Source organism: Ochotona curzoniae, unplaced genomic scaffold (assembly GCF_017591425.1).
Source record: "Ochotona curzoniae isolate NIBS_2020 unplaced genomic scaffold, NIBS_Ocur_1.0 contig_4792, whole genome shotgun sequence".
Classification (NCBI taxonomy): Eukaryota; Metazoa; Chordata; class Mammalia; order Lagomorpha; family Ochotonidae; genus Ochotona; species Ochotona curzoniae.
Window position 1 is genome coordinate 7,163,100 of NW_024466389.1, and position 14,194 is coordinate 7,177,293.

Here is a 14,194-nt window from a genome sequence, read left to right on the forward strand (position 1 = left end):
CACAGGAGGCTGGCACTTTCCCCTTAGGACTGTGAACTCCAACCCCAGGGTCTCTAGAGGTCCTGAGACCCATCTCAGCAGCAGCTCTAGGCTGGGGGAATTCCCAGGGAGACTTGTACCTGGGCCCAGCCCTGGGCTCCCCACATACTTTCTCCACTTTCTTCTACCCCCTGCCCTGTCTCCCTCTTGGCCATAGCTGCCCCTAGATCGGCCCTAGGTCCTACCCCAGGGTGGATGTGCAGAGGAAAGTGGTCGTGGCAACAGCACACCACATGCCGGCAACAATCAATCTAATGCCAAGCAAGGCACTGACCATGAACGCAAGCCCAGGTGACCCCTGTCCCTTCAGGAGCCTGGGCCCCAGCTACGCTTTGTCACCACACTACAGACCGGCTACAGTCACAGGGATCCGCTGCTGGCATTTATTCTCCACACACTGCAGGTTAGGGTTCTGAGTTGTCACCAACAGCATCCCCTCCTGCCCTGCCCTGGTATGATTTCTCGTGAATGACAGTGATGGAGAACTGTGTGGGATCCAGACCCGGGCCTGTTCAGTGCTGGCTGGGAACACTCAAGGTGGGCACCCAGGATGCTGGGCAAGACTTAGCTTCCTTATGCTCCCACGTGGTCGACGGGGACTCAGCATCCGGGTGGTCACATAGAGGAAGCCTGCCAAGGGACTAGGCAGAGGCAGGAGGCCTTTGATGACCCCAGGACTGGCATCAAATACCCTTTATGTAACAGACTACGGAATTCATGATTTTATGGGAACATGGGAAAGAGAACATCTTCTTGTCAAATAGAATGACAGATCCATGAAAGCCGTCCTCCACATTGTACCACGTGACAGGGACCCCCTGGTCCTCCAGGCGCTTCTTATAGAGCAAGGCATCATCGCGGAGGGTGTCATTCTCACAGCTCACAAGCAAGGCTTCTGGAAGCTGAGCAATGATCTCATCTGCTGCCAGGATGGGGGAATTTTCTGCCTGTAGCAGGTGCTTCATCTCCAGATAGGCAGCCTCGTTAAAAGGGCCAGGAAAACTGGGTTGGTGGTCTTTGCTCTTGAATTCCTTGGGGATATTGTCTGAGCTCAGCCACTTCCGGTACTTGCTCCAAACATCCGGAGGTATAAAAGCACCAGTCAAGAGGGCATGGTGCTAGGAGGCATCAATGGCCATGTACCGACACACAACAGTCATCAGGAACTTGAGCGTAAGGAATGGGATTCTTTGATTCTTCTGCATAGATGGCAACTGCAGGTTGATATGCTGAAGGCTTGGATAAATCCGGACCTGAGCTCGGATCCAAGGAAGGTCTGAGCGCCCCACCAGGCTCTGGGTGACCAGGGCCACAACCCATCCCCCAATGCTCTCTCCACAGACCACCACTCGGGAGGGGTCCACCCCATAGGTCTTCAGAGCCTTCAGGAAGTGGATGGAGGCATTCAGACAGTCTTGCGTGATGACGGGGCTGTGATGGTCAGGGAGCTTGCAGTACCTGGGCAGGGGACAAGGAACAAAAGCCACCCATGTGGACAGGTGTCACAGTGGTCCGTGGGAGCTGTGCCTCCAGTCCCCTGTAGGAGACTGCTATCTGACCACATGCTCAGCATCACTCTGCAGAGACTGGTGTTATCCCCTGTCTCCCCTCCTCAAGCAGGTGAAGATCTTGCCCAGAGTCAGCCAGCCTGGGATGCTTCGCTTCAAAGCTCTTCTCTGCTTCTCGCATGTGCAGACTAGGTAACTGGAAAACCATTGGCCTTGAAAGTAGAAGATGAGTGCGGATGCTGCTGGTTCCATCACCTGTCAGCCGAGAAGGCTTAGAGGCACCAAGACTAAACTGGAGGTGAAGCTCCTTTTAGCCAAGACAGCATTTTAATATACGATCTAATCACAGCTGATTCTTGCCTAGCACGTAAGTGGCTATGCTTTCTCTTGGGTCAGGAGTTTGGGAAGAGAAGGCATAGAAGTGCTCAGAGGATGAAGGGGGTAAAAAAAAAAGGGGGGGGGATGAGGCAGGAGGGGATGGTGAGAAGCATCCTGAGCCTTGGTCCCCTAGGAGGTTTCCTCCATGGAACCCAGGGCCAGGAGTTCTTCTGGAACAGGAACAGCCCAGCTAAAGCAAGTATGTATTACAATTGAAATCCCAGAATAGTCGACTAAGGTGTTGGATTAGAGAGCCAATTTAAACTGTGAATTATTTTTTAAAGATTTATTTATTTTCATTGGAAAGGCAGTTTACAGAGAGAAGGAGAGACAGAGTAAAATTCTCCATCCTCTGGCTCACTCCCCAAGTGGCTGCAATGGATAGAGTTAAGCTGATCTGAAGCCAAGAGCCAGGATCTTCTTCTGTTCCAAGGCTTTGGACCATGCTCTATTGCTTTCTAGGCCACAAGCAGGGAGCTGGATGGGAAGAGGAGCAGCTGGGATTAGAACCAGTACCCACATGGGATTCTGGTGCACAAGGCAAAGACTTTAGCCTCTAAGCTACCACACCAAGCCCACTGTAAACTGTTTTGAATTTCTAATTGAGGCTGTCCTTATAATGTTTTGTCTTTACAACCTATAATTTAGAAACATCAAGAAAAGGATACCCTGAGGTCAATGTGGTGGTACATGCTAATCCTCTACCTGCTGGCATTCCACATGGATGCCAGTTCAAGTCCTGGCTGCTCTGCTTCTAACCCAATTCCCTACTGATGGCCAGGGAAAGCAGTGGAAGATGGTACAAGGCCTTGGGCCCCTGTACCTACGTGGTAGACCTGGAAGAAGCTCCTGGATCCTGACTTAGGACCGGTCCCCCTCTGGCCATTGTGACCATTAGGGCAGTGACCCAGTGGATGAATTCTCTCTTCTTCCTCTCTCTCTCATCTTGTTTTCTCTGACTTTCAAGTAAAATAAATAAGTATTTTTAAAAAGGAACAAAAAGAAAAAAGTATCTTAACTATCAGGTAAAGTTGGGAAGAAACTCATAATGAAAAACATCAGCTGATGCTGTGACCTCATGCTTTCTCAAGGTGACTTTTTTTCTTCTATTAAAATGATGCTGAGTCTTATTCAAGAGAATCAATGAGTGCAGTTGTCCTCTATTTCCCTGAGATATCTATATCTATATGAATATCTACATCTGTATCTATATCTACATCTATATCTATAGAGATAGCCAGGCCCATCCTTCTTCTTTCTTACCTCCACAGCCTCCTCTAAGGTACCACAAGGAGTCCTGGACATTGAAAGGCCAGTTTTTACATCACGGCCTTTCTGTTGGCTCTCAGCTCTGAATTCTTCCTAAGTGGCTCCCCTGGCTTCTCCTCCTCCCGTACAGATGCGAGGAGCACTGAGAATCTGCAGCAAGAACAGGGTCCTCATCACATCCACACGCAGGTGCCCTGTTCAAGGCTTCCAGAAGGATGAGAAGCCGCTGGGTGTTGGGACGGCCCCAGCCTCTGAGGACTGTCACAACAGCACCACGGAGTAGACGCCACTGAGACCAAAAGTCACCTTCTCCACAAGCCTGGGGAGGGGTTGCCCCTTCCATCCTGCTGAGGACTCAGGGCACACCTGCTCCAGTGCCTCCTCCCCTTACCTCAGGGTCCTTCAGGGGTCCCTCCACCCTGACACTGCCCACGGTGGTCCTCTGGCAGCACTAAGCCCCTCTCTCTGTCTGTCCCTCCACTGCCACTGGCATAACCACACTGGCCCCAGGCCACATCCTCCCAGTCTCTGCCACAGAGATGCCTGAGACAGCTCCCACAAGTGTCACTGCAGGTGCTTGCCACAGCTTTACCTCTGCCTCTTCTGGGGCCTTCCTAAGGTCACCAATGTTGGAGCCTGTGTTGTGTCACAGGAGGTTCAGCTGCTGCTTGTGATTCTGGCATCCAATATTAAAGCACTGGTTCAAGTCCCAGCCCTTCCTCTTTGCAATCTAGCTGCTAATGTACCAGGAAAGGCGGTAGCAGATGTTCTGAGGGCTTGGGTCCCTGCCAGCTGCATGGGAGACCAGGAGGGAGGTGCTTGCTCCTGGCTCAGACCTGCCTATTGAGCCATTTGAGCAGTGAACCAGAGGATGCACGGTTGCTCTCTCAACCATTCCTTCTCTGTTGTTTATCCTTTCAAATAAATGAATACATATTTTTTATTTTTAAAAAATTGCAAAGACCTCTAGAGAGGAGGTTCTAATTGTCCAGATTTCCAACACAATGGTCCACCTGTTGGGAGGTGTGTCTCTGAGTACCAGAAAGACGCTCTCTTCCCCAGTCTCATCAGAGAAGACCAGAGAGCCAGGGCCTTGCTGTAAGACACCTAGCTCTTGTGCCCACCTAGCCTTGTCAGCCATGTTTTGAGGGGTCGAAGTCGAGGGAGACCTTACAAGGGCATTTTCCACGTGTCACTGCTCTCTGTAACCTGTTATTCCTGACCTGTGAGCTCTTGGTCCCACAAGCATCTTGTACTGCCTAAACCCCACCCCTCCATCCACCCCAGGGCGCTTCTCTCCTTTTATTTTCTGAGGATCCAAGTTGTGTCTGGAGTATAGAGGGTTAAGTTCCCTCTTCCCTCACCGGCCATGTGGTCTGAGGCTTGATGACTCTGTTTTCAATTTGTCTTCCTGTTAATGTGCCTGGGAAAACAGCAAAGCTGGCCCATCCTTGTACCCCTACTATGTAAGTAGGAGTCCTAAGTGGAGTGCCAGGTTTCCAACTTTATCTTGCCCTGCACCTGGCACTTACAGTGCTTTGAAGTCCTTAGAAAAGGAAGAGAGTGGCCCTGGGATGGTTTTCACATTGTTGTCGTCGTTTGCTGTTGTTGTTAAAGATTTGTTTTGTTTATTTGAAAGATGGGGTGATACAGAGAGAAAGAGTTTCCATCCACTGGTTGCAAAGATGGGGCTGGGTCGGTTCTGAATGGCCATCCGTGTCATCTGCATGAGTGGCAGGGTCTCAAAGGTATAGGCTAACTTCTGTTGTTTTGTCAGGTGCATTAGTAAGGAGTTGGGTTGGAAGCAGAGCAGCTAAGACTTGAACCAGCACTCCAGTTTGGGATCCTGGAGTAGCAGGTGGTGGCTTAACCCACTGAGCCACAACACTAGCCTTTCTTGTATCCATTTACATTCATAGAAATATCAGGCTTGTATAACTTTTGGAAATGTTGGTGTCATTTTATATGACTGGCTTTCTCAGTTTGTAATGGGCCTCCCAGTCCATTTAATTAAATACCTGTGACATCCCATGGGAGCTTAGCGGCTAAGTGATCTAATATTCACAATGGTACCGCCTTTCATACCCTTCCTGCTCTCGGGCATTCAGGCTGGTACCAGCTCTTGCTATTTATTCTGAGTTGAGCTGCACCTGGCTGTGAGGACATGGTGGAGGTGCCACTTGGGGCAGAGGACCCTGCTCTGTTCTGGAGTCGCCCAGGACCTCCCTTGCCCTCCTCACACTTATAGGACACACCCAGCAGTCTCCAGCCACTTGCCCCACAGACAGCAGCACAGAGTCTGTCTCCCGGGCCAGAAAACTGCACAGATCTTGGCAGCAATCTGCAAGGCAAGACATTGCCCTCTGAGTGGAGCCCGGCATCGTCACTGCACCCGCAGAGAGCCAGGTGACAAAGGGCGTGTGTGTGACATCTGCTCTTTGTTCCTGGGTTTAGATCCTCTGAAGAGACTCTACTGGGACAAAGCCCCACAAGGCGGGCAGGCAGGCAGGTGCAGCCGACATCGGCCCCCTGGCCCTGGATGTCAAGTTTCAGGGTAATGTGGGCCCTAGCTTCTGCAGCATTTGCTTCCTCTGTGGGGGTAGCTGAGGGCCAAGGAGTTGGATAAAGCCACAACTGGACACTTGGGGCCTGCAAATAACTTTGTGTAGGTTTATTTATGGTATCTCGTAGGGGCCTGGGACTCCTGATGTGGAAGTCTAGTCCCACGAGTGCACAGGCTGGACCCAGCACGAGGCACAGAATCTGTAGATCACTTCCCATTTGGCTGCTCTCAGCTATGGCTGCTTTTAGAGGCCCTCAGGCATGTCCATGCATCCCCATGGCCAAGGTGAACCATACAAAGCGGGTAGAGTCTCAGAGGTGGGGTGTGGGGTTCAGGGTTCAGGAGCTGGCTGAGTTGGTGCAGAGCTCACCTGTGCAGGACCAGGGAGGTAAGAACCAGCAGAAAGGTGCCACAGGCTGAGGGCACTCTGCAGACGCTAGGCACCCACTTGTGTCTTTATCCCCTCCCAGGGACACTGAGCCCTGTCTGCACACGGGAACCAGCTGGTGGCTGCTGCACAGCACTGATGCCTGGGCCCTGCCAGAGGGGACTTAGAGCTGCCATAGGGCCTGGCTGTGCCTGAGACTTAGTATTCAAGGGAGACCGATGATGAGCAAGGAAGAACAGGAAGAAGCAAAACAAGTTCAGGTGGGAAACATGCCCGGGAGAAGATGACCAGGGACCACGCGGGGTGGAGACTGCAGAGTGGGCAGGGAGGGGTCTGAAGGGAAGATGCTGGCGAGGAAGGAGGCTGCTCAGGGGAGGCACCGCTGTGAGTGGGAAAGAAAGAGAGGAATCCCCGCCAAGGCAGCCTGTCCCGCCTGGGTCCTCCTGCTGTGAGTGTAGACAATGCAGGCTGCATGGCCATCTGTAGACTCGTGCCCAGAGCCCAGTGCTGGGCATCCGCATGTGATGGTGGCTCCAAGGGATTCCAGCTCTCGAGGAAGATGCTGGCAACACTGGGCATGGAGACAAGCCCCTTCCTTTCTGTGGCCCCAGGGAGTCCCTTACCAAGGCTCCCGAAAATGGTGGCCCCTCCATGGTAGAAGATGACGCCTCGCCCGGGGCTGACGAGGCCTTGGGCTGGAAGAGCCGCACGGGGATGGAGCCGAAGCGCAGGTTGGTCACCTTCACCTTGGGGTCATTACTTATCGGATGTAGGTCGTGTAAAAATTGGACACATTTGGGCATGGAGCAAATTCTGAGCTTTTCAAGAATATTCACTGCAGGAAGGTGGAGAGGGAGAGAGAGAGAGAGAGAGAGCATTGCTCAACAATTCAACACCTCACCCAGTGGGTGCAACCCCCAACAGGTAATTCAGGTATCATTTGGAATTGGTTTTTCCTTGGGCAGGAGGTCACCGGAAGCCACTCAGGCAGGGTGAGAGAGAGGGTTATACAGAACGGAGGGCGGGGAACAAGCATCCACCTCCAGCTCCACACAGAACACCCCTGGCCCCGGGCAGCAGGTCCCGGGCAGGCTGCTCCTCACCTCTGACCAAGTAGGACTCTGTTGTCTAAGGACTTCTGTATGCAGATGTTGTCTCGTCCACTTACACAACAGACACCATCTCTACTCCTAGGCCCAGGGCCGCCTCGGGACTTGCCTGAACCCCTCCTCCACACAGCATCCCCAGCAGAGCCGGGCTAGGGCAGCAGAACACCTGGTACAGGAGCCGCCCCCACCCACGCCCTGTCTAGCACAACCTCTGTGCTGGACAGACTCGGGTCAGCCAGGACACACTTTGTCTCCCTTCAGCTGTGTGGCGTGGGACTCAGGAAAGGCACCCTAGGGCCTTCCGGGTGGATTAAGGAATTAAAGCTCATTGCAAAACCATCACAGAGCACACTCCACAAGGCCAGCTGCCCTGGCCATAGGCTCTTCTGCATGTGTGGGCACAAATTCCACACTGTCCACTGGGCCGTGTGGCCCTGCAGGGGATGGACACTCAGGGCCACCTGTGGTGCTGGTGCCTTCCATTCCTGAAGATATACAAGGTGGGGCTGACACCCAGCACCTCACCCCCCCACCTACAACAACAACAAAAAGTAGTCACTCAGCTCCTTCCGTGTGACTGGGGCTGAGTGTGAGAACATGACGTCTAGAGAGAATGAAAATCTTGCTCAGTGTCCCCTAAGGAGACGGAAGTAGCCAAACTGAGGACAAGTAGACACGACGGCACCTCTGACCCCAGCACTCGGCGTGACTTCACGAGGAACCAGTCTAGGGACTCCCCTGACCACATGAATCCCACTTTCTTTCAGAGGGGTGTAAGGAGGCACCCACCAGGAACTGGTGCTGTTCATAGAGCAATGCACTGGGTGTAATGCCAATATCCCATACAGGTACCAGACTGGGTCCTGGCTGCTCCGCTTCCAACCCAGCTCCTTACCAATGTGCTTCAGAAAGCAGTGCAAGATGGCCCAAGTGTTCGAGCCCCACACCAAGAGGGATGACCCAGAAGAAGCTCGGGGCTCCTGGCTTTGGATCGGCCCAGGTCTGGCCATTGCGATCATTTGGGGAGTGAACTAAAGAATAGAAGATCTTTGTCTTTCCATAATATGATCTACCTTTCCAATAAAAATAAATGAATCTTTAAAAAAAAAGATATGCAAGCTCTCAGGCCATCCTTCTTTTTTTGGGGGGTGGGAGTGGGGCAGTGGGTTCATGGTTCACGTCTTTCTAGAAAGTCCCTTGACACGTGCGAATACTCAGATACCTACAGCCTGTGTGATTGTCCTGTACTGCTCTGCCTTTAGATGGGTTCAGTTTTGGGGGCTCCAGGCTGGGAGGTGGAGGTGTTTGTTTTGCCCTGGCTGTAAAAGTTGAGCTCTTCCTTTGCACAGGAGGCCTTGAATGGCTGTGCTTTGGCTCATAGCCACAGGTCCTGAGTTGGATTGGGATCCCGCAGGCTCTGCGCCAGGACAGCTGCTGGTACACAGTCGCCATCAGAAGAGCTCCTTCCTGAGCCACGAGTAGCAAGCAGTGACTTTAACCAGAGCTGCACCGACGGCTGTAGGCACCTGCCCTCCCCCAGGGTCTCCATGTCCCACCCCATCCTTGGCGTGTAAGCAGGACACACTCCTGCATCTCTTGGCCCCCATCTCTGCGGATTTCTCACTCTTGTTTATACCCTGAGTGGCCAAGTCCATTTCAAGACATTGAGAATTCCTTGGGGTTGTGTCTACACTGGCCGCTGTCGGCATCCTCACAAGCCACGCAATCCAGCCCATAGTATTGGATGAGTAATCATGGGCTCATTCTGTTATCCCTGGACAGCCCTTTGCAAGGTTCCCCCTCTCGCCCACTCTAACTAGAGGATCTCGCCCCTTACAGCAGGTCATGGCAGGAACAGATAAAATTTTTACCCATGTGAGTACGAGCTGGAACCCGTAGTAGAGAAACCAGAACTTCATCGGGTGGGTGATGGAAGGAGGTACTTCGGTGGTGAGGCAGTGCTCACAGAGCACCTAGGCACCAACCCCCAGGCTCGTGAGGCACACTGCAGAGAGGAGGGCTTTCAGCAGGGTGAGCATGGCGCTCTGTCCCTCCGTGGTCTGGAGCCCGATCTGCTGCCTGGGCTCTCCGCTGTAGACTCAGGCTCTGTTGAATGGCCAGGGTCCTCCAAGGTCTCTCTCTCTCTCTCTCTCAGGCAGAAGCGTTGGTAGGTTAGAAGCAGCACTCTGCAGAGTCACTGTGCTACTTGGTTCCCAGGGAGGGCTGGACTTCATCACCCCACTCATTGTTCACCACCCTGAGAAACGGCAAGAGGTGCTGGGAGGGGGCCAAACCCCGGCAGGCTCCTGAGAGATTGAGAAAACGTGCAGACTCCAGGCAGCGCCGCGAGGCTTTCCCCTGTGGTTGTAAAGTTTTAGAGAGGCAGCCCCTATGCCAAGATTAGCTTGGCTGAAGGAGAGTTAATCAATACCCAGTCCTAGGCCAGATCCAGCTGAGTGTCCCAGCCTGCTCTCTGCATCCTGAAACCCAAGGCTGACAGCAGGGGCTGGCTTGCCAAAGGTTCTGCTCTACCCGTGTCCCAGAAGCCACGGACACTCTCTCCCACGGGTGCACCTCACACAGGAAAGCCCAGTCCCATACCCCCCACCCCGCCCTTCCCTGGCTTCTCTCCAGGCCTCTCTCTGCCTGTCTGAAGGAGCCCAGGACAAGTAGGTGCATCTCCGCCTGTTCCCCAGCACCCCCTGTTCCCCAGCATCCCCTGCCCATGCCTCAGGGCACAACAGTGCCTGACAGGTCCTCTGTCACCAACAGGAGAGTCCCAGGGCAGGGTCCCTTCCTTTGCCTCCTGACCAGCACTGGGCATCTCAGGTGGCCCTGCCACAAGTGGCTTATCTCTTGTTAGTCTGGAATGACTCTGGCCTAACAGAGCCTTCATTTTTTCTTAATTTCTGAGATTTCATAACTCTGTCCAGGATTTATCTCTGACCTGGGGCTCTTGCCTTGCAGTCTCAGAGGAGGAAGAAGGCAGAATGAGGACCACTGTGTCACAAGTGTCTTCACTTGGGACGCATCAGTGAGCTGACTCTGCGTCATGCACCTTGCAAGCAGCACAGGGACAAGGAATGGACAAGGAGGCAAAGGGCCCACTTACCCAGGGCTGGGAGGGTGGTGGGACCAGTGCTGTGGTATAGTAGACAAAGCCTCTGTCTGCGGTGCCAGCATACCATATGGGTACTGATTCAAGTCCTGACTGCCCCATTCCCCAACCAACTCCTTGCTTGTGGCCTGGGAAAGCAGTTGAGGATAGCCTAAAACCTTGGGACTCTGCACCCGCGTGGGAGACCTGGAGGAGGTTCCTGGCTCTTGGCTTTGGATTGGCTTAACTCAGCCATTGCGGCCACTTGGGTGCCACTCAGATGGAAGTGCCAGAGACCAGCTCCGGCTGACTGAGAGCTTGCAAAGGATGCATGAATCGGTGAGATGATAGGAAGAAGAGATAAGACACGGACCACTATGACATGATGCTCATAATGGACAACTCAGAAAAGTTGCCTTCTTTATTTATACACAAATCATCACAAGCTTTTGCACAATATCCAATTGTTTCATTTTTACTTCATGGTTAAGAGAATACAAAAAACAATCCTAAGGAAAATATTTTCAACAAACCATTACTCATTGAACCCTGCAGTCACCTGGCGGAAGCCAGGAACTCCACAGTTGGCAGCGCATGCAGTTACATAGTGACAAGTAGTTTACTTATACTCAAAATCAATTTTTACTAAACACGAACTAACTAATATTGTTTGAAATATTAAGAGTACAGAATTAAAAGATCATAAATGAAAGGATTTTATAAAAGCATATAACATATGTTCTTTGCTAAATCTTATAATCAAATCATGCATTAATTACCATCACCTTCACCTAGTACTGATCCAATTGTTTTTGTTCTTTTGTTAAAGGGCAGTGAAAGGGATAAAGGCAATTCAGCCAATCTACCAAACAGAGGGCTTTTATAAGAAACTTTCTTTTATCTTTATAAACTGCTTTCTTTCCCTAAATATAAGCCAATATAAGATAGAGATTTTAAACCATTTTGAGGGGGTTCACATCTATTTCCTTATAAAAGATGCCCCATATACTTTTGCTTTCTGTGGTAAGAAACTAAAATGTGTTATATCATGTGTTGTAACAGTTCGAGGTGCATGGTAAACAAACTCTTTGTACCTCCATAATTGCCATCTGTTCCAAGATATTATCAAGCCATTTCTTAAGGAAAGCATCAATTATATTAGGGCAAACTTCAGGACAAAAGTGGGCACATAACAGGATGTTTGGAAACATAGTTGGCTCAATTGTACTATTGTATACTTTTAGCTGTGTGTCATAGCCTTACGTTACTAAAGGTGTTTTTATCATGACATGATTGATCAATTTGAGGTGTCATATCAGTTACAGGAATCACTTCACATTAGCAGAAAAGACAACAACGCCACCCTCAGGAGAATTCTATGAAACATCAGAGAGGTGATTGAGTTCCATACAATGGGTGAGGCAGCAATGAGGTGACCAGAGACATTCTGCGGGCCTTGCCATGCAGTCGGAAACTCCTCATAGCCTTGCTAACCAAGGAGCGGTGCTCATCACACACCCATGCCATCTGACCCAACTGCACGGCTCCCCACATGGAAGATCTTCCTCTCTGTCTCTCCTTCTCTCTGTGTATCTGCCTTTCCAATAAAAATAAATAGATCTTTTAAAAAAAGAAATAACTAACCCTCTCACTGTAACCACCTTTGAAGGACCAGCCCTTCACTGACCTAAGGACCACCTGTATGCCTGCATCCATGATCAGATTAAGTTCCTACTTTCTTAGTGCCACTAACATAGGATTTTTGCACTAATCATGTGAGTTTGGGATTCAGATAATACCCACTCCCGAGTGTTCCGCTGTTGACCCCAAAATCTCATGTCCTTCCCTCCTACCACATGCACTTCTCCCATCCTTGAGAATTCTCAAGTCTTAACTCAGTGTGGCATCAATTCACATGTCTGAAATTCAAAGTCTTACATGAGACTTGGGGCAGAACCCCTGTGCAATCAAATATGTTACAGACTTCCAGACACAGCAGCCAGACAGGGTCAGGGTTTACATTCTTATTTCAAAAAGGGATGGGGGACAAATGCAAAGAGGCAGATCAAGACACAAATCCAGTAGGGCAAGCACCACTTCCCACAGCTCTGTGTGTCACTTCCTGTTCTGCCATGGCCTCGGGCAGTCCCATTGCTCCGGCGTTGCCAGTCCCAGCTCAGGTCTTGAGCCTCTGCAGCGCCACAGAGTGGTATGGTCCTGCTGAGGCCTGTGGGCTGTGGCTCTGCCTTGCCCTAGTGGGGCTCTTGGCAGCTCTTTGTGAGAGTGCCCAGGTTCTGGGGGACCCAGTGCCTCCATGGGCTGGTGGGTCTCTCTGGGTCATCTCTGGCATTCTACGGCTTTGCGCTGTGCACTGCTGGCAGTCTCCCTGTGTCATTTCCCAGGTCCCCATTGAGGTTTTGTTCCCTCTGCTGCACTTAGGATCCTTGTGACTCCAGACTTGTGGCTCAACTCTGACCTTTCAGGCTTTCTTTCTAAATCCTGGTGGAAGCCACCATGACCCCCACGGCTCTTGCATTCTGCATGCCTGAGAATCCAGCATGGGTACCTTCTGCTGTACTGCTAGCTCAAGCACCTGCAGCTGGGGTGTCATGGTTGCAGCCCCAGCATGCTTTGCTGTTGGGATGCAGGGAGATGAATTTCCAGGTGGGTTCAGGCAAGTGAATTGAGTGTGCCCAGCGATGTCATGGAGTGCCTCTGCCCCCTTCTGGGCCTGGGGCATCTCTGCCTTGATTGGGTGTCTCTCTCCCATTGTTTTTCATGTTAGCTTTACCCACCCTATATAGATTCACTGCCCTTCCCCCCAACCTCCCTCCTTTTCTTTCTTCCTACCTTCCTTCCATCTGATTTATTTATTTCTACTAAAGGGAGATTTATTAAAAAAAAAAAAAAAAAACAAAGAAGTCTTCCATTCAGTGTTTCACTCCCCAGATCACTGCAGGGGCCAGAGCTGAGCTGATCTGAAACTAGGAGCCAAGAGCTTTTTGTGGGTCTCCTACATGGATGTAGCGGCCCAAGGGCCTGGGCCATCCTCTGCTGCTTACCCAGGCCATAAGCAGAGAGCTGGGTGGGAAGTGGAGCAGACAGAACATGAATTGGCACCCATGTAGGATGGCAATACCACAGACTGAGGATTAACTTGCTACACCACTGCCTTGCCCCATGCACTGGTTTCTTTTGCTAGGATTTTCTCATTTCACACTGCCATGCTGAGCATGTCTTGTCTCCTTTGCTGGCAAAGCTATGAATTATCTGAATTTTTTTCTGCTCTGCTCTTTCATTGGCTTACTCCCAATTTTCACCATCAAATTGGTAAAATATGGACAATCACACCCACATTACACTCTGAATTATGCCTGGCTGACTTAGCTCTTCCACCAAATAAGCTAGGACATCGCTTTTAAGGTCAGTCCCCTGACAAGTAGCAGGCCATGGGCACAGTAGCACCAGGTTTAGCGCCATGGTGTAGGTGGGTGACTTTGTAATGCCACAGGAACCATGGCTTGCACCTGCAGGCTTTCAGCCCATCAGGCATTGCTCACACTGATGGCAGCATCCTCAGCCGTCACGCTCCACCCTCTGCTCATGCAGCCCAGCCTTCTCCACCTGTAACTGCAGACGTTGGCCACGTTCCCCAGCCCACCAACTCCAAACCTTCCTACCACCTGCAGGTCTATTTACAGGAAATTCGTGCTCCTTGTTACCAATTTTCTGTGTTGGTCGAGTTTCCACACTATAATTAAATGCCTGAAGCAAGCTATTTGTGCTGGCAAGAGGTTTATCCTGGGATGTGACTTCGGAGTTCACATTCCCACAAGTTTGGTG

At 51.2% G+C, this 14,194-nt stretch overlaps 1 protein-coding gene across 1 annotated transcript; it reads right to left on the reverse strand.

Annotated features, from left to right (window-relative positions):
• Nucleotides 1-722: 722 nt before the first annotated feature.
• On the reverse strand, nucleotides 723-12,962 carry LOC121161296 (arylacetamide deacetylase-like 4). Its single transcript, XM_040987603.1, is given in 6 exon segments — nucleotides 723-1,497; nucleotides 5,472-5,535; nucleotides 6,769-6,825; nucleotides 6,828-6,980; nucleotides 9,092-9,227; nucleotides 12,918-12,962. Coding segments are annotated over 6 exon segments (1,230 nt in total).
• Nucleotides 12,963-14,194: the final 1,232 nt, after the last annotated feature.